At 41.8% G+C, this 22,463-nt stretch overlaps 1 protein-coding gene across 3 annotated transcripts in view; it reads right to left on the minus strand.

Moving 5' to 3' along the window:
- Nucleotides 1-1,747: 1,747 nt before the first annotated feature.
- The window catches only part of sema4ab (sema domain, immunoglobulin domain (Ig), transmembrane domain (TM) and short cytoplasmic domain, (semaphorin) 4Ab), a 38,424-nt gene continuing 17,708 nt past the window's right edge, over nt 1,748-22,463 (minus strand). For all 3 annotated transcript variants that reach the window (XM_084380026.1, XM_084380028.1, XM_084380027.1), the window contains exons 10-15: nt 17,737-17,881; nt 17,018-17,207; nt 9,701-9,816; nt 7,408-7,571; nt 6,673-6,767; nt 1,748-4,746 (exon numbers count right to left, since the gene is read on the minus strand). In XM_084380026.1, the coding sequence (XP_084236152.1) occupies nt 3,917-4,746; nt 6,673-6,767; nt 7,408-7,571; nt 9,701-9,816; nt 17,018-17,207; nt 17,737-17,881 (1,540 nt within the window). In that variant the 3' untranslated portion in view covers nt 1,748-3,916. The remainder of the gene's footprint in view (nt 4,747-6,672; nt 6,768-7,407; nt 7,572-9,700; nt 9,817-17,017; nt 17,208-17,736; nt 17,882-22,463) is intronic.

Here is a 22,463-nt window from a genome sequence, read left to right on the forward strand (position 1 = left end):
GTAGGCAACATGTATTCATTTAAATAGTTGTTGCTGAATGGTTACACTAATCAAATTAATAACAGGAGGCCATTATTTACCAGAACGAAGAATGTGTAATTTTCAAAAATTCATATCTCCACTGGTTTATCTTTCTTTCTACCAAATTCTGGTTCTGTGTAGTATTATGGAGTTCTGTCACATCTTGAAGTTATTGGTCCTGTATGAACAACTGAGTACCACAGATCTTGTTAAATATAGGTTCGGAGCTGAAAAACACACTTCTACAAATGTTCAGTGGGGTTGAGGTCAGGTGACTGTGGAGAACAGTCCAGGACAGTCAGGACACCTTGGTTGTTGTGTCAAAGCTTTGAGGTGTGTTGGGGCTCATTATCCTGCTGCAGTATTGAATCCTTCTCCACAAAGATCAGATCAGAGGGTGGAGCATGTCTCTGAAGAATGGAGTGGTGCTTCTCCTCGGTCAGGGTGGAGCCAGTTCTGTGCAGGAGTCTGAAAACAGCCCCAGACCTGAATCTTCCACCACCAGTGGGTTTTAAACACTGTGGTATCATTCTCTCTCCTGATCATCTCCTTACATACACCCTTCTGTTACTGACACTAATCTATCATTGTGATTCTTCAGTAAAATTTACTTTTTTCATTATCCACTGTGAAATTCAGGTATTTCTTGGCCCAACTCAAGTGTTTGTCCTGGTTTCCCTCCTGAGAAGTGGTTTAGAAACTGCTGCTTGTCCTCTGAGACACTACAAGACAGCCTTCTTCTGACAGGACGACTGCTGATTGAACTCTTGTGCCCTTTATTTAGTCAACTCTGTATCTGTGATGAAGTTGCTTTTCTGTCTGTCAGTGAATTAAGCTTGATGTATTGATCTTTTGATAGTCTGGTCACACTTTGGATACAACTGATCCAGTGTCTGTAAAGTGTTTTAGAGTTCCAGCACTGCCCCTAAGAAACCAATGTCAACGTTTTTGACGTCGAGAAAGGCCACCTTTGCTTAGAATAACAATTTGACTTCTGACACTTTCATTTACTTTCTGAATCCTCAAACCTGATTATTTCTAGGTATTGAAGATTTTTAATGTGGTCTCAGACTATTGGACACTGATGTATATATCAGAAAGCTGCATTTCGTGCCCTCTTTCAGTATGCTATACAGGTCACAAGATTCCATCCCATTCATAGCAGCTGCACATCTGTGCTCACTCTCTATAGGCCATCCCTGACGCAGCCATATGGATTCAGAGTTAAGTAGCATCCAAGCATTGTCTACCTCTCAGTGCAGTCAGACCACTTCGGTGACCAACCTGCCTTTTACTGTATATCTCACCAGTCATTGTTTTCCACCTCTAACATGAAGGGGGAGCTGTCATGACAATGAGAGAAAAAACACTGAAAACCTGACATGACAAATTATTTTCTTTATCAGAGCATCAGCATGCCTTAAGAGAACTGTACCAGTATTTCTATCTTTTACATATCTACTACACTAAAGGGTTAAGTAGAAACAAGTAAAATACTGGTAGTCAACATGTGTCAACACTTTAAAGAAGACTTAAATACTTTCCATTCTTTCAGATTTTTCCATCATTGCAGTCAATAACTGTCAGTACCGTTAGGTTTTTAACATAAATGTCTGAAATCTGAAGGAAATGATCAGTCGGTAAAACCATTAATGCACAGCCAGAAACAAATTGTGTGGTTTGTGCAACAAGGATAGAAATGAATAACACATGGAATGCATTTTTCTGTTGATATGAGATGACTTTTATTCATTCAAGCTGTTATTCTGACTGAACACTGGGTTTGATGGGCAATCCCAAAGATATAGTGATGTGATTTAAAAATACAGCATCCAAAATACATGTTGTCAGTGAGCCCAATATGATAGAGAACTGAGGATAGTGCAGAAGAAATTACAAAGGCAGGAGTAACTATGATGACAAACATTAACCAGAGCCTCTATATTAACCATTGAAGAGTAAAACATTTTTTAACAGTGATGTTTATTCACTCCTGACTTCACACAGTCAAGTTAAAGCCATACTTGCCAATCCCCGATTTTCTGTTTTCATTGCCCTCTCCCATTTTCATCCCGGGCTCACAGTTCTCCTGTATTTGTCCCAATTTCTGACAAATGTTTGCATCTTTTTCCCCTTTTCGTTATCATAACCTGTTTCTGGCACTCCACTGTTGTGGGCTTCGTCCTCTCAGTGAGTGAAAGACAGACAGAAGAAAAGAAGAGAAAGAATTATTCAAGCAAATTTCAGATGTCCCAAAGGACAGACAGTTTTAAAGAAAAGTGGCATGCATTTTGTAAAATCTGCTGTGTTGATTATTTCTGTTCACACCAGAGAGGCACATTATTTTTTCCTGAGAATTGTCTCTGAAACTCAAATTTATGATGAGAACCCCCAGAGCCCTGCTTTGGTTTTGAAATACCTATTTTTGAGAACTCAAGGTTAAAGCATTCAGTGAGCTTTTTTACCTAGGAAGGTTGACCTCCTCCACTTACTTATGAACCTTCCTGACTCAGTTCAGACTGGTGTTGATTGACATGACATGGTCAGATGGAATGCAATTTTTTTTAATGACAGTTTCATTCAGAACAAACTGTGTGCAGCCCTTGCAGCGTACATGTTAGAGCAACATGAAGTAGAAATGCAGCTGCAGTGATTTGGGTTGTTCAGCAGTCTGCAGGTGTTGCTTTAATACGAAGATTTGAAGGCTGTTAGAGCAACAGAAAGCTCCTGTACCACATGTTAACAGTACGCCATACTAGGAACCTTCTTACCTGGTGCATTATAAAGAACTGATTGAAATATTTTCAGTGATATGTGGTTAACTTCTGCCAATGGAGAAATGAATGGATACTGTTATGACTTTAGCATCTAAAAATTAAAAATGCTTTTGTAAATTAACAAGAAAGTAATGACAGATTGGTGCCCATGCACTTTGCCATACAAAGCAATACAGTACAAAGCAGATTTCAGAGTTTATGAGCTGGACTTGAATGTACCATGTAGTCCTTGTCCCATTGCTGTGTGTGAAACTCTGAAGCCCTGAATACGACCTACTTCTGACTTCTCTTTGTTAACAACATACTTATTGGACCTTGTCACTGAACATAACCCTGGCAGCCGTTGCGTTTCCTTTAAAATATGTTCTAAATCTATGATGTGTGATGAACATGGCCCCAGACTCTTTTAAAAAAAATTTGGATGAGCTCTTGAAAATGTCATTATCCCAGGGATGCCAAACTGTTACAGTCACTGTCTTTGCATCATACACTGACTATTCTATAAAAAATATTAGCTCGCTGTACTGGATCAGGTTGTACCTTTTTGTCTCAAATGTGACCATCTACAGGGCTCCAAGATACGATTGTTTTGGTTGCACATGCGCCCAAAAATGTGTAGTGCAACTCAAATTTTTTGTGATTATCGCAATTTCTTGTTGCGTGTGCTATGATTTAAATGAAGAAAAACATTTATCAACACCTTTTTTTTTTACTGTTTGTAGTCATTTACACAATGTGTTAAGAATTTGAATTAGATGTGTTTTTGGGTGCACCTAAATTATTTGCTGGTGCACCAGTGCAACCAGTGTAAAAAGTTAGTCAGGAGCCCTGGTCTAGTGAGAGACAACACATAAAACATTCAGAGGCAACAACAGAAAATTACCCTCTCAACAGTCATGTGTCTTCATTTAAGTACCACATAAGATTGTCTTTCATCCTGTTCAAATCTCACCAATCAGGATGTCAGGAGTCTATAGGGTTTGTATCATGGGACTGTCTGTGCAAACAAAACCTCCCACTGGGCTGACTGACAGTTGCCATGGTGACTCTGGTACCTGGGATGGTTTCCCTTTACCTCTGGTCTCATAGGTAACATCTCTTCAAATGTCTGGGACTGTTCAGATGGGGGTGTTGGGCAAATGCCCATTGGAGCCTGTGAGTGCCCCATTACAAACTAAGCCGCTGGCCTGTCCACTGTGCAGGGCTTGTCCGTTGCGTTTGCTAAGAAGCTGGTTCCCCCTGAGGGCCTCCTGCTCTACAGGGGTCCTCCTGTCAGAGTCTCTGGTTGGAGTTCCTGTCTGTGGAGCCGTTCGGCTGTGGCAGCGCTGTCTGATGATGTACATAAGCATGGTGATTAGCAGACTGAGGCAGAGCACCAGCAGGACTGACACAACCACCAGCTCCTTTAGGTAGCAGGGGCCTCGGTCCGACAGCAGGGGCTCCCCGTCCCGAAACCCTGACTCTTTCTGCTCAGACTCCTCTGTCCACAGGGTCAAGTTCCTGCCCTGCTGTCTAGTGGTGACGTGACTATCCCTACTGGACAGTGTTGGCTCAGTCTTTCCTTGTCTTGTTTCTGTTCTTTTGGGCCAGGTCCCCACAGAGGTATGAAGCCCAGATCCAGGCCCTGGCTTGGCCACAGCCTGTGTGGTAGGTATGTGGTGTATCGGAGGCCATGTGTAGCTGGTTGGAGTTTGAGCCAAGGGGCTGCTCTTCTGTCTGACGTGATAGATGGCCATGGTCTGTTGGTAGCCATTCTCAGTAGACAGGCAGAGGTAGTGGCCCAATGTGGTGGGGGTTGCCACAAAGCTCAGACTGCCATCCTCCAGGTGCAGGTACAGGTCTGGAGACAGCCGGCTGTTGGGACGCTCCCATAGCTGCTGGGACAGCCGCGACGCCGCAGGACACTGCAGCCGCACCACTTCATTGAGAGACACGGACACGAGCTCACCTGCAGGACAAGATGCTGATATACAGATTACAGCTCACCAAAGCCCCCAATACACCAAGCTCTTCTCTAGCCCTCTACACAGCGTCATCAGATAGCACATGAACACTGCCAACAGCAAACTGAAGCTGGCAAATGTTACGTAAGCCTGTTTGAAGGACATTAACTATAAAGCAAGGCATCTCTGCCTACCTGTCTTGCCTGACTACCTGGCCTATCCTTCACATATCTTGAGAACCATTCATCTGACTGACTTCACACTTGGCTTTTGTATTTCTCAGGACCCAAGGAAGTGCAGTGCCAAGGTGTAGTTGTTTAGATGAGAAATATTAAAGATATCATAAACAGAAAACAATGAGCTCTCCGATATGGCGGTCGTGCAGACACATAGCTACAGTACAACATTCTGCAGCCAATCAGGTGTCAGATTTTTTCTTCATCACTTCACACTTTGAGTGTGTTGTTGAGAACCCATTTATGTGCAGTGTTGAGTGTGAAGTTGTTTAGACACTCGACACGTTTAATAAACTTAATAACAATGAAATAGAAACAAGTGAACAGTGAGCCGCTTAGCTAGTATTGCAGCAGGGGCTGTTTCGAGTAAACACCATCACATCACTCTGATTTGCTCAGCTAGACTGCCGAGAGAGAAATAGGAGCACACAGAGGACAACAAAAACAGAGGCGAGGCATTTCAACCTGCCATTTAAGAAGCTCAGGCAGCAGTTCTATTGGCAGCAGAATCAACCAATGGGAGGTTGCACACTGCTTCAGTTCAACTTCAGTTTATTGTCACTGTCTGGATTCAAACCATATCCCCATAGCTATGCAGAGAGAGGGGAAGGGTTAATAACCCTCGTCTCTGGTCTCTGTCTCTATTATTAACAAGTCTAATTTAAGCTGTATTGTGATCGTTCTGATAACCCTAAATTTAACCCTTTTCATCCAAGGCGGGTACTGGTTCAGAGCCAGTGCCTACTCTGGAACCAGTTCTTTTCTCCCAGCCAAGAAATCTGGTTCCACAGTAGGGATGCGCCGATCCAATATTCAGTATCGGTATCGGTCCAGTATTGACCAAAATCACTGGATCTGAGAGGAGAAAAATGTATAATCCGATACAACGTTCCCATACATGCTTAAACTATGCACGACATGCTGTCAAGAGAGAAGCATGTGTCACGAGCGCAGACGTGTGTCCAATGTCATTACTAAGTCTGACAGCACAGTGGATACATTCAAATTTTACTTTGCAAAGAGCAGTGCTGCAAGTTCCGTAGCTCACACACACAGGAGAGAACTGCAACCTGTGGTTTGCTATGTCATTGAGGTATAGGCTACACTGTGTTGAGTCATATCTCATATTTTACACTTCATCATTTGCACCTTGTTGCACTGAAATTTATTTTGAAAAGTTCTATGTGTAAAGAAGTCAAAATAACAAGAAGCAGCACTACTGCAAAACTGATTCATGATGCCGTCTATGTATTAATTCCTTTAGAGGAGTACAATATTTGTTCTACAGTTTAAGCATGTTTTAAATGGCTAGGATAAGCAAAGTGCTTTCATACAGATGTATTATCTATAGCTTTGTTGTTGAAGAGGGGGGGAAAGGCTGTATCAGATTGATATTGGTCTCGGCAGATACTCAATGTTGTCTTCGGTATTGGACATGAAAAAGTGGTATTGACCCATCCCTATTCCAGAGTGGCGTCGATGCGACGCGTAGTCAGGATTTTTTGGAGGCGCACGTCAGGCTGCGGCGCAGGGTCGGCGTAGGGGTCTGCGTCGACGACGTAGCTACGCCGTCGCCGCGACGCAGAAGCATAAATCAAGCTTAAGCAAACAACAACAATGATGGTGGCAGGCTTGGAGGAGAAGATATGTAACCAGCTTAAGCAAAGCGGAGCTGTTGATATAAGAGACACTTACCTGCAGGCAATTTGTTTGGAGCAAATCTGGCTCTGTGTGTCAATGAAACACTGTTGCATGCCTCTTCAACATTCCCTCTGTCTACATCCTGGCCTCTGAGGAGGGGAAACTACAGTCAGCTGGAACAACTTTTAGAGATGTACTGCTGGTGACAGTCATCTTTAATGATGGGAGTCTCAGCTCAGCAGATATACGTAGATAAGGGCTCAGTAAGGAGGTTGGCTCATCTCATGGCTCAGTATGATAATCTGATTTATACATGGTCATTGGTTAGTCAACAAACAGCACATCAATCACATTATCAGGTCTAGGCTATTAACAAGTACATGTAGTGTAATGATATTTTCATGTTGCTACAGGCAGTGATGGTGAAATGATTTGTTGTTAGGTTAACAAATAGATCCAGACAAAGTGAACAAAAATACTTCAGGGAGAAAAACAGCATACAACTCTACTCTCATGCATTTGAGCTCTGTACTCTTGTCCACTGGCTCATATTAGAGAACCCCCACCCTCATGAAAGTTGCAACCAGTAAAACAAATTACACACTGGATTGGCTGGACAGACGCATCATAAATTCTTCCATTTTTTTCCCCTTTGGAACATAAATCTGTTGTTTCTAAATACAAACTGGCTCTGAATGGCAGAAGAAATTACTATTGACTTAACTAGGTAGTGTCTATGCAGTAAGAGATGTTCACAACTTAATAATGTCACCATTGTAGGGTACTCACAGACTGGTGTGGTTGTTAGAGACCTCCACACAGGCCCTGCTGGCAGGGTCCCAACCACAGAAGGGGTCTTGGGCCAGAACACACTGAGGACAGGTCCAGTAAAAAGAGCAGTTGGCTGTTGGAACCCTCAGCACCCCCTCTGATGTGCCAACATAGATCATCCCCTGCAGGAGGATAGGACCACATCACGATTGCCCAAACAATTAGAACAGTACTAATTAGATGAACCAGTGTCACACACAAACAGTATATGCTACAATTCATCTAAAAGGCATGTTTCATGCTGTCATATCTTATTCATAGTAACACCTTCACTAACATTATGTTGGAGACCTATAATCCCTGTTGGGCCACAAACTACAGGAAATGACAGCTTAAGTTTACACAAAACTATCAGTTAGTCTCTGTTGTAGATATCAGAGACACTCGCAGAGTAACACAGTGCATCAGATAAGCATGTAGGAGATGGTACAACCAGACCTGAATGCTCATATTTTGCACATTTTAGATATAATCTCACAGTATAATAGGTGTATGTATGTATATACTCTTGTGTCTGTTTTTAATATTGTGTGTTGTTGTGAGTTGTGTGATTTTATGTGACTTGCTACTGCGAAAGCAAAATTTCCCTTGTGGATTAATAAAGTAAATCTATCTATCACAGTAGAGACATCAGAAAGTTTGGACCAACACATTTAACTATATATCTTTAAATGTTAAAACTCCAGCTGAAAATGACAATACAATTAAAAAGTTTGCTGATTTGACATATCTCCACAATGCAAATCAACCACTAGTTTTCTACCTGGAAGTAATTGCTGTTGTTCCTGCGATGTCACAGTGACTCGGTCTATTCACAAACATTCTGAGAATCTTCATAGAGCTTCCAACTTAACCTAAAAACTTCTAGCAAGGCATCCTAGCTTAGGAGTGATTTAGGAAACCTCTTAAAGCACCTCTGAGCAAGGAAGGGACAGCAACATTTATCTTAGTGAGGAGACATGGTTGATCCTGTTGCTGGGTGTGATGCATTAATTTACAGGCTGTGATTGGTTGATCAAAAAAATAATCATTCATAGTGATAATGGGCAAAGAGTGGACAGTCAAACTGACAGGCCTCATTATAGTATTTAGTCTGTATAAGAGATGAATATATTCAACTGTAGTGTCATTAACTCACTGTCAGTGTTTGGACAATAGTTCTTTTCCCCTTTTTATTCTTTTGAATATTTTCTCCTCTGCTTAAGAAACTCTGCACGTCTTTAGAGTCCTCCTCCCTATTCCTAACAGTTTCCACCTTAAGCTTACATACTTCTACAGTAGGGTATCTTTTCTCAACACATACACATGTCTGGTATTTGTCTCTTTCATCTGTGACTTTTCTACACTGTAGATAAGGCCTACTGTTGACTGTATTTTTTAGATCATGCTTCACTTTGTTCTACAGAGCCTGTGGCCCCAGATGTGCAGGGAAAGCTCTAGATCACCACCACACTGAATCTGATAAATAGGTCAGGAAATGGATGGATGGACCTACAAAGCTGATCTACATCTGATATTCTAAAGGATAGAGAAGACCTGTTGTTAATTTTTAATACCATCACTAATATACGGTTAGGGTTAGGGTATAGTATCATTGTATTGACTGAATCCACTGATATTTCACTGGGCTACAGGCTGGTGCGCAATGTTTTGGATGATCATTAGCTTTGGATTTGTATCATGAAGGTGGCTACCCTAAGGCCCTGTGCCCACATAAGATCTTTTTATGAACACCAGCGTCTTTTTTCAGTTATTCCCAATGAGGTGAGAGTGTCGAGAAAAAGTGTTTCATCCAGCTTTTTTTGTGCGACTTCTACCTGAAAATCTCTTTTCAGAAAGGCACTGGGGCCGTCACTGTACTTCTTTTTCAGGCAACAAATCACATATTATACGGGGTGGGACTAATCACCTGTTTGTTCAGGCTCATGTCTGTCTATCCTGAGCTTTATCAGACACAAACTCTCATAACAGAGACAGAGAAGCAGAAGGTCTGGACACTGAGTGTTGCTGATGAGTGTTGTGCCTTTATCATCCTACATGTTGTAAGCTTGTTGCCAGCTATGCATTCAACACTCTGTTACCATAGTGTTAGCTAATGTCAATCAAAACCAACATACAGCGTTGTTTTCTCTCACTGCACAAGCGCTCAATCCAGTCCCCCCACGTGCACTGCCAGTGCTTTCCAGAGGACATGGGCCCTAATATCTGATTTAAACTGAATGAAAAGGTTAACGTCCCTCTCATTGTGTACCTTGGATGTGGAGAGTTTCAGGCTCTTGACAGGCTGAGGCTGCTCAAAAACCTGCACCTCCTCTATGATGTGGGCCCCACTCTGCAGCAGCACTGTTTTGTGGATGTAACCAGACTCTGAAACACAGTTGGTGAGAAAACACAGGTCACAGGGAACACAGTTAATACTGTAACTGCAGCGTAGAGACAGAAACATCAGGTTTAGTTGTAATGATGGTAACTTGTTGTCTAAGGTGTCAGTTAGTTAGTTTTATACAACTCCACAGCACACCTTTATAACAACAAAACGGCTGTCGTCTATACGAACAGTTCGGTTAAGAATGTGTGCTGGAGTGCAGGTTTCTCAGTCCAATCCAGTCATTCAGCCCAAATCCCTAAGCATTCAGATGAGTTCATTCCAACAGATTAGAGACAAGTTATAACTTGACACTGGGATTTATGATCCTACCAGTTCCAGTGAAGAGGTCTCACAAAGCTCTGATTTAAGATATGACTCTAGCCCAAACCTGACCCAACCCAACAATATACCACAATAGGGCAAGAGTAATACTGCTGGACTGTGGATCTCTTTGTGAGAGTATTTCCAGATTATTCCTAAAAACTGGATTATTTGCAGATAAACCTGCTCGGTCAAAACCAAATTCCACTTTCTTACTGGGGCATGAACAGAGAACATGTCAGTGGCTGTATCCCTCTGCCAAGCAGTCAAATTTCAGTTTATATCCATATCTGTGCAGAGTATAATATTTGTAGTGGAGATTTAAAGGAATTTAATAAAAGGTATATTTTTGTTGAAATGGAAGTTTATTGACATGTTTGATTCCAGTGAATAATTTGCAGTGAGAAACATGCCGTCTTCTTTTAGAGACTATTTTTTACAGAGTACAGAGCACTGATTGAGAGCTTCATCACATGGTGTGATGTCAATCACCTGGGCCCAGTATTTCAAAAGTGATCTGACAGGATTATCCTGGTCGGATTGGATTAAATCTAGATCTGATCTGAAAACTGGGTATTTCAACACAGATCCAGAGAATCCTGATCCAGGGCCCAGTATTTCAAAAGTGATCTGACAGGATTATCCTGGTCGGATTGGATTAAATCTAGATCTGATCTGAAAACTGGGTATTTCAACACAGATCCAGAGAATCCTGATCCTGAAGATCAGGATCCAGCTCTGGTAATCCAATCCTCCCTTGAATCCAGATAAAAGGCTGGATTTGGGTATTTCAAAACACAAGGCAGATATCTGGATCAACTTGATACCAAAATTTCAGGATCATTTGAATCCCACCTCAGAGGTGGATTTGACTTGGATTGACAAAGTTTCAGCTCCACTTCTCCCAGATATTGTTACTCAAGATGTTCATTACACTAAATCTAAAGTGTCAGTGTTGTACTTTTAACAAATAATTAAAGTAATTGTAAGAAATTTAAAACATATTAAATTTTTTAATTTTATTTAAATCACTGACCAAGGTATATACTATGAAAGCAATGCTATTACAATTTTGAGCAGTTTCAAGCACTTTATTCAAACTCCAATTACTTGAAAACCTTAAATGTATCAATGCAATTAAAGCATTTCCAAGGATTTCCAGCACTCGCCCTGTTGTAGCCGAGTGTCCATGGCTGTGAGTGGACTCTGAAAGTAGGTGTGTGAGTATCTTAATCCACAATCCTACATTGTGTTTATGTACACAACAACATGACAACATCACCAGCATTACTGTAGCACTCTGACACTTCTGAGCAAACTGTGTAGTTAATACTCATACTGTGTAGCGTCATGTTTTCTAAGTACTGCAGCAGGTCTGTGCACATGGAGCCTGTTTATAAGTCTGCTGTGTTGCCAATGACGTGACGCTAACGACAGCCCGCTAGCTGCTTAACACACAAGTCAATGGAGCCGGGCTAGCTCCTGTTAGCACGGCCGCGGCTCAATTAGAGATCGCTACGGCCTGGTTTTAATAAGGTGACGATTCAAATAGTTGGCTTGCATGATATGTTGGTTGGCGTCCGTATGGTCTTTTAACCGCTGCACATTAGACGACGGTAAACTCAGACTTTTGACGTGAAAGTCGCGCTCTCAGCTACTGCTTTTGCGGAGTAGTCCGCCATGTTTTCAGATCGCGGAGGCGGAGACTTGAGATCTGGAAATCCGTATCCGGCCAGGTCGGGATCACGGTGATCCACCCTGCCAGTGTTTTGAAATACTCAGATAAAGTCAGCAGGATCACCGTGATCCATGACTGAGAAAAGGAGGATTTCATTATCCGGATTACTCTGATCCAGATTACAAGTTTTGAAATACTGGGCCCTGAAGATCAATATCAGCAAAATCAATGAGCTTGTGTGTGACTAAAATACTTCAAATATGGATAACAATAATCTGTAAAACATGGATGCTTCACACACAAGGTGAACCAGCAGCACAGAACATTTCTACATTCAGAACAGTTTGATGGTTGGCACCCGGGATTAGTGTCACCAAAGAACTTTTTCTTTAACTGACCCTCTGTTTGGCACTGCTTTTCAATTGTGTCAATGCTGAAAAGTATCAGAAGAATTACTGTGGTGAAATAAAAAATGGAGTGATAAATTTGATTAATTAAAAACTGATTTGATTGAAACAGTTTTGATACGATGAAAACAGAGCCATTTTTTATCTTTTTCCCCATCTTACATTCATCATTCACAGCACAAAAATTGCATTTATCAATTAAAGGTCCCATATTACACTGTTTTTCATCAATTTCATACAGCTGTCAGAGGTCCAACAACACTGTATACGAAATGTATTGCCCCAAACCCATCCGTGGTCCTGAATTTCAGGCTGTTTCTGTGCCTGCACCTTTAATGCTAATGAGCTCCGTCTGTCAGCGCCTGCCTTGCCTGCTACACGCCCCTCTCAGGGAGAGGATGCCGCTTACGCTAGCGGTAGCATGTGCTAATGTTTACGGTGGATGTTAGGGATGTGCACGGTTACTCGGATACTCGGGTACCCGAGTAGACAATCTGCTAATCGGTTACGAATTATTAACCGGTTAACCTAGGATTATTTCATTGTCAGCGATGCCGGGTGTATAGTCGCTCTGTTTCTCGTCTATTTCAGCCTTTACACCGACCCCACCGGTGTGTTTGTAACGTTAGCTTACCCAGAAGCCGAGCAGTCAAGCCTGTCCAATAGGGACCCGTGTGCCGTCACATGACGGGCTAAAATCCAATGGGAAAACATGATCTGCCAAAGATCGTTTATTTACATCAAGATGGTTGCTCTGTTGCCGTGTGTGATCACTACTATCAGGAAATCTCCCGTAAATCCTAATAAATAATGCGTAATTTAACATGTATGCAATATATTTCGGGGTCCGCCCGCTATTCCGACATGTCTCTCTTTAGACATGCCGCTATTCCGACAAGTCTCCGAAAATGGCAAAAAACAATGTCGAAATAGTGGGACGCTTGAAAAATAACTTTAATGCCGCTATTCCGACAATTACAGGTCACTGTCTAAATAGCGGCATGTCGGAATAGCAGCATGTAACCGCATTTGTAACCTTAAACTGGCTTACAACCACTCAACGAGTTCGATGCGAAACCACTTAAGGTTCAAGAAACACGAAAGCATAAGCACCGCTAATTACTGAAAAAAAAATAAATAAATCCCGGGGTATAAATGCGCTCCGTCCAGAGGGGGAACTTTTTTTTTTTCCCAGTCATAAACTCATATGTGCATCTTAAACTCCAATCTACTCTTATTAACCACCTGATATTTTGTCTGACGACGCTGTGTGTCAGCAATGCGCTGTCTGATGGACAGAGCGCATTTATGAGTCATATATTTTATTACTCGGTTACTCGATTAGGACCAGGTTCGGGTACTCGGTTAGAAAATTACTCGAAATGCCCATCCCTAGTGGATGTATTGCTATGGCCTCGCCGAGATGCTGTCGTTCAAACTGGTTGTATAAGCTTAATAATGCTGCATTCCAGTTACATGGGAGACCACTCGCCCGAGTTGCTCCTACGCGAGAATGTGACGTCATTTCCTGGCTTGTAGCACAAATAGCGTTCCCGTTTGTCATCGCTACACGACGAGTCGGAAGAAATTGGACGCCATCAGGGCAGTAGCAGGCTAGTCATTGGCTAGTCACAGCAAGACTGTGCAATGCATAAATTGGTGACCGGATTAAAGCAGCAATGTAATGAAGTGTGTAAGAGCATTTAAAATCGACATTTATACGACCAACGTGGTACAAATACAAAGAAAACATCAATTACGGGCGCAGCCATCTTTGTTTGTCTAGTCGTTTGTCTATCCTCGCTCTACTTGGTGTACTCTCAAGAGCACCGAGTCAGACAGCGGATATTCCGACCAAAAGGGGGTGTGCCTAGGTGAAATGTCGCAAGACAGCTGCGAGATTTCCCACTTTGCAACTCGGGCGAGTGGTCTCCCATGTAACTGGAATGCAGCATAAGCCAACACTCAGGAATTTGTGTGTTGTCCAGACTCCCTACTCCCCAACACAACCACCCGGCTCCCATCCCCCACTGACCTGCAACAGGTAACGTCTAAAAACAGCTAGCGAAAGCTGTGTTTGTCTCCAACACAGTCTCCAAACTCTTGGACACTGTTCGCATAGTCTCTGTCTCCAGTCTGCACGTTTCCAGACTTTTTACTGTGACAACCAAGCTCCCTCGTAATATTATTAACATTTAACTCGCTTCAAACGCCATTGCATAGCGGACCGAAGTGAGGCTAACTAGTTAGCCAATTTCAAGCTGACTTCACCATACTCGTTGGCAACTGTAAATACTATCAAAATGTGGCGACGCTTACCTGTGGCTCGGGTGCAGTTGCTGGGTCCCGTATGGTTGGGACTGATCCTTTAACGAGGGTCAGTGTCGAGGCAAAGCCAGCTTTGTACTGACCCTCGTTACTGAAGCAGTCCGATGTGGAGTGGTTAGCACACACAAACAGACTCACAGGAACCGTAGCCGGCACGTTGTCGTTAAAAATGAATCGCAACCACTGTCTCTTCTGTTCTTCTGTAGCTGGGACAGAATATAGGCACTTATGTTGATTTTTACAACCAACAACAGAGCAATTTGCGTGTCTAACTCCGAGCGATGACATTGCGAAACACTGCTAGCTTACCGCTGGACACACCGAACTTCACCTCCGGGATTAACGCCCCCCTCTCGGATATCACCGGGGAGAGGGGGGGGTGTTTTCGCGCAGAGGAGCCCGGCCTATGCAAATCACTCCTTTCGTTACGTAACGACAGGAGCTGAATCTGAACAGCCTGTAGGAGCCCCGTTTTACCAGTGGCTGGGCTGCAGAGACGATGCAGGACTCGTTTGCTTTCCTCATTCTGGGAGTTGGTAGGCTCAGGACCAGTTTATATATGTAGAGACCAGAGAAAACTTGTTTTTCATAATATGGGACCTTTAAAGAAAGTGGCGGAGGGAAGGGTGGAAGTAACACAAATAGAAGTGATGATAATGCTTACAATAAATTAATAATGGACTTGATGAAATGTATGTGAATTGAGAAATAGAGTTATTTCTTGTCAACTGATTTAATAAAACTCGGTGTTGTTCTGATAGTCAACTGGGCTGTGTTACTGTCTACTGTCTACAATTCAGCATTCTCAACACCAAACCAACAGACAATTAAAGTTGAAAATAGGTAAGAATTGGCCGCCTGCTGAATTCATACTCCCTCTCTGTCACCAGAGTAACCGCTAACTGCTGTTAAATACATTCTGGTATTACATCCTTGACTGTAGCTCCTGTTAACCTGCTAACCTTGGACCATTTGAAGAAAGAGGTTTTCAGGCCCAAGGCTAGCTGGTTAGCATGCTAACTTCAACACAATACATAGACGTGTTTGACATCAAAACTGTTGTTTTTCACATTCTGTTGATAATTTTAGTAATCTTTTTTAAATGTTTCAAAATAAAATTCTTATAAATTGCACCTTTAATGTTTACCTCAAGTGATTATTGTTGTTGTTGTTGTTTCCACCCAAAATGTGAATCAAAAAGCATGCCCAATAACTTATTGAGTATCAGGCCTGGCCTTTTTTTGATTTGACGTTGCCAGCCAAAAACTCAGGTTAGTTAGTCAGTTGGCACGGTTTCAGGCATTTTGGGTGGAAGTAACAATGACTGCTTGCTGTAAACGATAAATATCACTTGGGTCATGATGAATGGTAGGAGGTAGACAGTTTCCAGTTGATTATCAATGCAACACTGTTTGATATAAAATGTCAATCACATCAATCAGATCAGGTGACAGTTTATTAGTCTCTTCAATTCTTCAAAAATCAGTTTGCATTTTCATCATTTCCATTTTTTATGCCTCCACCAGCGTCCATCCATCCATCTGTCCAGCCATTCTTGTGAACACGGTATCTCAAGAACGCTTTGAGGGAGTTTCTTCAAATTTGGCACAGATGTCAACTTCGACTCAAGGATAAACTGATAACATTTTGGAGGTCAAAGGTCACATCTTGTGAATATGATATCTCAAGGACGCCGTGAGTGATTTTCATTATATTTGGCACAAATACCTATACACACAAGTCAAAGGTCACTGCAACCTCACGTTTTGAGACATCTCTAGAAGCCTTAAGGGAATTTTTTAAAATTTGGTACATAGGTCCACTTGGACTCAAGGATGAACTGATTAGATTTTTGAGGTCAAAGGTCAAAGTCACTGTGATGTGTATTGTAAAAGCCGTATCTCAAGAACGTCTTGCGGGAGTTTCTTCAAATTTGGCACAAATGTCAACTTCGACTCAAGGATAAACTGTGACCTCAAATCTTGAGAGGACAATATTTCAAGAATGCATTGAGGGATTTTTGTCAAATTTTGCACAAACCTACCCTTGGACTCGAGGGTGAGCTGATTAGATTTTGGAGGTCAAAGGTCACTGCAACCTTACAAATTGGTTGCAGCTTCTTAGGAGCTTTACCTTCTTTAAAGCAGAGGCATATAACCACCACGCGGTAGTTCTAGTTGTCAGTTATTTTTTGTTACTTCCACTTTCTTCAAATGATAAATGAATTAATGAATTAATGAATATGACGGGATCTGTTTTGATCATATCAAAACTATTTAAATCTAATCAGCTTTAAATCAAACAAATCATTTGATAATTTATCACTACAGTTTTCATTTCAAATCCATATTACCTCTATATTTTTCTATTTCACATGATTTTTCATCACCTTCATTTGTTTTCAGTTCATTTTTATTACTTCCACACCTCATAAAAAAGGACAGTGTGTCATAGTGGTGTGCTTACCTGTGAGCAGAAACAGGACAGTGTAGTCTCTGTTGTTGGCAGCCTGGACTCTCTGGACAGTCAGATGGCTGTAGTTGTGTTCAGCAGACACCATGGTCAGACTTCTTCCAACTGGCCGAACACTGTCGTCAGCCAGGAAGTTTTCTTTGACAAAGCGCAGGGCGTTGTCTGATGCGTTGTGCAGGCCACACTGCCACACAAAAAGACACACTTTCTAAAGTATGTTACAATTTTCACAAACTGCACGTTTTTCTACATTACAGGAAATAATTAAAGCATTTTTATTAAATCATTCCAATTCAATACAACTTGGATCTTATGTTCATAGTTGTGTTGACCATTAGTGATTTATTATCAGAATTTCAGCATTTCCATAATGTTAATTTCCCTGACTGCACAGAGTGAAGCTCTTTTTAGTCGTGCCACTATGCTCCCACGTCTCAGCTACTGTTACTACTGCTACTACTTTACTGGTAGAGGTGGACAGAAGTATGACAATAAGGCCCAAGTGGTAATAAACTCAGGTATTAGGTAATTTTAATGGTTATGCCATTGAAAAACTCTGCAACTTCCTCTAATAAGTTGGGACCTGGGCTCAGCTTGTTAAAGCTAGTATATCAGCATCTCCATCTTCAAGTCTCTCCTCTTTTCAAGGACCAAATGAGCAGTCCATTCCCAGTCCCTTTTTATTTTCATATCAATTAGAAGAGACTATTTACCTCTCCTGGGTTTGCGACCTTCTCTTGAACCCGTGTGCTCCACTGTAATGTGTCCCGATTCAGAACTTTGTAATTACCAGAGAAAACTGATTTGATGTCAGTCAGGCGGAATGAACACACAGCTGACCGTCCAGAGTTGACAGACCTAAGTAATGGAACAACAAACATTGAAGACACAGACATACACATAATGACATAAATGAGTACTACATACAAATTCCCCATGATGTTGTAAGGCACACCAACTTGTTTCTCAGATGCCCCTGTAGATAAATACAAATGTTCAGTTCTGAATCCTCCTGCTGCTGATTGACCACCAGTTCTTGCTCTTGTGTGTACGTTGTCAAAATGTGTTGTTCCGTAGATGAAGCAGTGTGAGAGCACTGAACTGAACAACTTACAGTGGGTCATGTGCTAGTCCAGTGGTTGTTTCACCACTGTGTATTACATGGGAGAATACATATTGCTTTATGTTGAATTTCTTCCTTGTGTTTCTAGGTTTAAAAATATAAGTCTCTCTGAGTTTTTACCAAATACAACATCCTGAATGTGTGTGTACCCTTTTTAGGGCCCAAGCACTAACAGTGCGAGGTCCTATTGTATCTGTAAGGATTCTTCTTATTAGGGCCCAAGCACTAACAGTGCGAGGCCCTATTGTATCTGTAAGGATTCTTCTTATTAGGGCCCAGGCACTAACAGTGCGAGGCCCTATTGTATCTGTAAGGATTCTTCTTATTAGGGCCCAAGCACTAACAGTGCGAGGCCCTATTGTATCTGTAAGGATTATTAAGGCCTGAGCACTGACCAGTGCGAGGCCCTATTGTATTTGCTTGGATTATTATTTTTCTTCCATGCAAACGATCACATATTTGGCGGCCTGAACATACCCAAAAACTCGAGAGGCACCTGGCTGCAGGCCTCCACTGTCAGGACACCTCCACTGCCTTTTCATTCGAGAGACACCAGCGAGTGAGCATGTGTCCCGAGTAGCGGTGAGTTGCTGATTTTTATTATCCACAGAAAGTAAATGCATGGTTTCTTGTGTACTTCGTCAATATAGGAGCCGTAAAATAGTAACGTTATATAAGTCATTAATGATGCAAGTTACCGAATGTGACATGTCGGCTTGGGTTGTTGTTTTGAAGCTAAGTTAGATAACGTCAAAGTTAACTTTCACCAATGGCAGTTAGCATCAACACCGTAAATTCTCAGGGATTATTAACTTTTTAGTGCAGAACGTAAAGTAACTGTTCGCATTTGTTTGTATGTAGCGTTATAAAACATGTTTGTAAACTCTCCTTGCATTAGCTGGGCATCGTCAAAAAGTTGAAAACATGTCTTTCTGAACTCACAAACGTGATATGTGAGACAGCCAAGCTACCAACACAATGCAACACACCATGATGTTTTGCCAGAGGTCGACTAGCTAATTAGTGATATCACCTGTTTAAGTGCACAAGTGGAATCAAAATGTGGCAGAACTACATGGCACATTATACTTTTTTATTTTTCCACCTCTGTTGTATAGCTACTACAGTATATAAACATATTAGAGGAGGGCACTGATGGGATCTTTTCTTTTTCTTCTTTTTGGAGATGTGCTTTGAATATTACAACTGATCATTTTGCTTATCTATATATTTTCAGGAAGAAGAGAGCAGGCTGAGGTCTCAGTCAGACCTGCCGATGTGGACACACCAGTGGAAGGGGTAAGCTTTTTCACAGTGTCTATTGGTCAGATACTGTTGGTGCAGCAGCTATGGTACAGACATCTTTCTTTCTGTCTTTTCCATAGGACTCGGTTGAGAGTGGGTTGAGGCCAACAGACAACTGTTCTCTGCAAAAGTGGACCTGCCTGATGTTCTGTGCATGGGGGAGGAGAAACAGGCTGAGGGTGCTCTGCAATATGGGAGGGTGTGGAAAGAAGAGGTGGATGAGCATGAAAAGGAAGCAATCCTGGAGCCCTTTAAGTTCACATTTTACAAGTGAGGACATGTGGAAATTCTGCAAAGAAATAATGGACAGAAGAAATTATTTGACCTATTGTGAATGTCACACAGATGAGTGAGTTTGTGTTCGAGAATAAAGGGCTACAGAACATTTAATCATGTTGTGACTTGGGGTGTTTTTTATGTTTTTCTCATTGATCACTTAATAATTCACTTGGATTATACTGTAGATATCAAGAGTAAGGGTAGTACTTAGTGGTACTTGGGTGTTCTAGCAGTACAAGAACATAATTAGCATAGACATAGAACCAAACATGAAATTTATGGTGGTTAAGAATAAAAATACAGAATAATACAACAGAAAAACAAATTGAAAAAAATATATAGAAAAAAAGAGCAGTGCAATAAAGTCAAAGTTAAATTATAATGAAAAGGCAGCAAAGTACTGTATATACTGTATAGTACACAATAAAATGTATGTAGGCCAATGACATCTTATAAGATGTTGGCTTATGAATATGAGTAATAACTTAAAAGACAATTTGTGCACTGAGCAATGTTATTCCTGCCCTCCATTGTTTTCATTTATCAACTATTTGACCTTCTCTTTTCAAGATCCTCAGCTTTGTAGTAGGCTACAAATAGACTATTGAGCCCCGAGTCATATCACCCACCGTTTGTTTTTCGTAATGACTGACTTAAGTTGTAAAATCACACAGTGCAGTGTATATTAGTCTGGCTTTTTGTCCTAGATTTGGACAGAATAAATCAAAATGCCCACGTTGGGGCTCATGCGCAACACAAAAGGAAACAGAACAATTTACAAAAACACAAAAACAGTTTACAAAACAGTTTACTATATAAATACCATATAACGATATATACTATAGACGAGGAATTGATAGATTTTACGTCATATTGTTTACTAATTAATGCATTTGTGAGGAAAACTATTCAACTGGAAGTGCATTCGTGATTTTATTTTGAAATGTATCCCGTGCATTTCCTGTCCTGACAGTGGAGGTGGCCTGAGAGTCGAGCCTGTGGCGGTAGCGACCTCACAGTGGAGGCCCGCAGCCAGGACCTCGTGAAAAACTCACCAAACTCGGGACATGCGTCACATGTGGCAAAAAAAATTGATAATTCAATGTCACTGGGTGTGGGTGTGGCCAGGCGGCTCTCTATGTACACATACATTAACAAAATTCGGAACGCATATGTATCATGACCAGACGCACAAAAAAAAACCCTTGGACCCAGACCCTCAGGAAATCCGCCATTTTGATTCAAAGCGGCCATTTTGATTCAAAGCGGCCATTTTGACGATTTCCGGCCTCGTATTTTAACAAACTCCTCCTACAGATTTAACACCACAGACTTCACATTCACTCAGGATCATCCCCAGACCATGAACATGAAAAGTTATACTGTTATACCTGGTGGGCGTGGCGGTGCCGTCCATTTTGATGCTTCGCCATAAGAAGTAAGTCCTAATAACTTCAACATACAAATTCCCATCTACATTAGTCACACATGTAGAGGGGTTCAGCCTGAATACGTCTATGCATCAATACTGCGTTAAGTGAAAAGATGGCTCCATAGCGCCCCCTGGAATATTTCAAACTTGAAGCCCCGCCTCCTACATGCACATACATGAACCAAATTCAGTATGTATCATGACCAGACGCACCAAACAAGAATCAACACCCAAACCCTCAGACCAACAGGAAGTTGGCCATTTTGATTCGAAGTTCAGATTTCGCTGCCGTTTTCACACTTTTGCTGCCTCGTACTTTAACAAACTCATTCTACAGATTTAACACCACAGACTTCACATTCACTCAGGATCATCCTCAGACCATGAACATGAAAAGTTATCAAAAGCTTTCGCCTCCGTTATTCTAGGTGGGCGTGGCGGTGCCGTCCATTTCGATGCTTTGCCATAAGCAGGGAGTCCTTATAACTTCAACATACAAATTCCCATCTACACCAAATTGCTCACACATGTACAGGGTTTCGCCCTGAATACGACTATGCATCAATACTGTGTCATATCCATGGTGCTACCCACTGGACACAGGAAGTCATGCAAATTTTACTGTTGTGTTTTGGGTGACATGTAGGATGCGCGCGCCCTCCGACAGTGCCGCAGCCCGACGTGCGTCGGTCATGGGCCCATTCATCGCTTCTTGCAGCTTTAATTGTATATGGATTTTTTTAATGACACCCCTCCACACACTCCACCATCCCCTCACTCCATATGCAAGCAACACACATATCCACAATGCCACTGTGCAGACTTGCAGATAATATTGAACTTAAGGCCTTATTTCTAGCATAAAATATGATCATTTACTCACCCAGATAACTTTGGTGTCATTTGGAGTCATTCAGACGAAATTAGATCCAGTGTAACGCCGCTATATCCATATAATGCGAGTGATCGGGGCACTGAAGCGCAGCCTCTATATAACGCATCATCTGCCGCAAAACTAGTTAATTTCACCAATATTTTGTTATGATACGCTAGTGCTATTCCCCTCTGAGTTGCCTGTTATCAACATCCGGGGTCTGTAGGTTGACCTAGCCGTTTAGCCTAGCCGCAGCCGTTTGTTGTTCTTTGGCCAGCTGTTCCTCTCTCTGCCTCCGCATCCTCCTTTCAACGAGCTCCTCATCCGTGTACTCTGGCTCAAAACGGTAAGGACGTCCATCATAAACAAAGTCATCGTCCACCACCTCAGAATCAGAAAAATATTCAGCCATGTTGCAAAAAACTAG

This window comes from Pagrus pagrus, assembly GCF_965226575.1.
Source record: "Pagrus pagrus genome assembly, chromosome: 17".
NCBI classification, from domain to species: Eukaryota; Metazoa; Chordata; class Actinopteri; order Spariformes; family Sparidae; genus Pagrus; species Pagrus pagrus.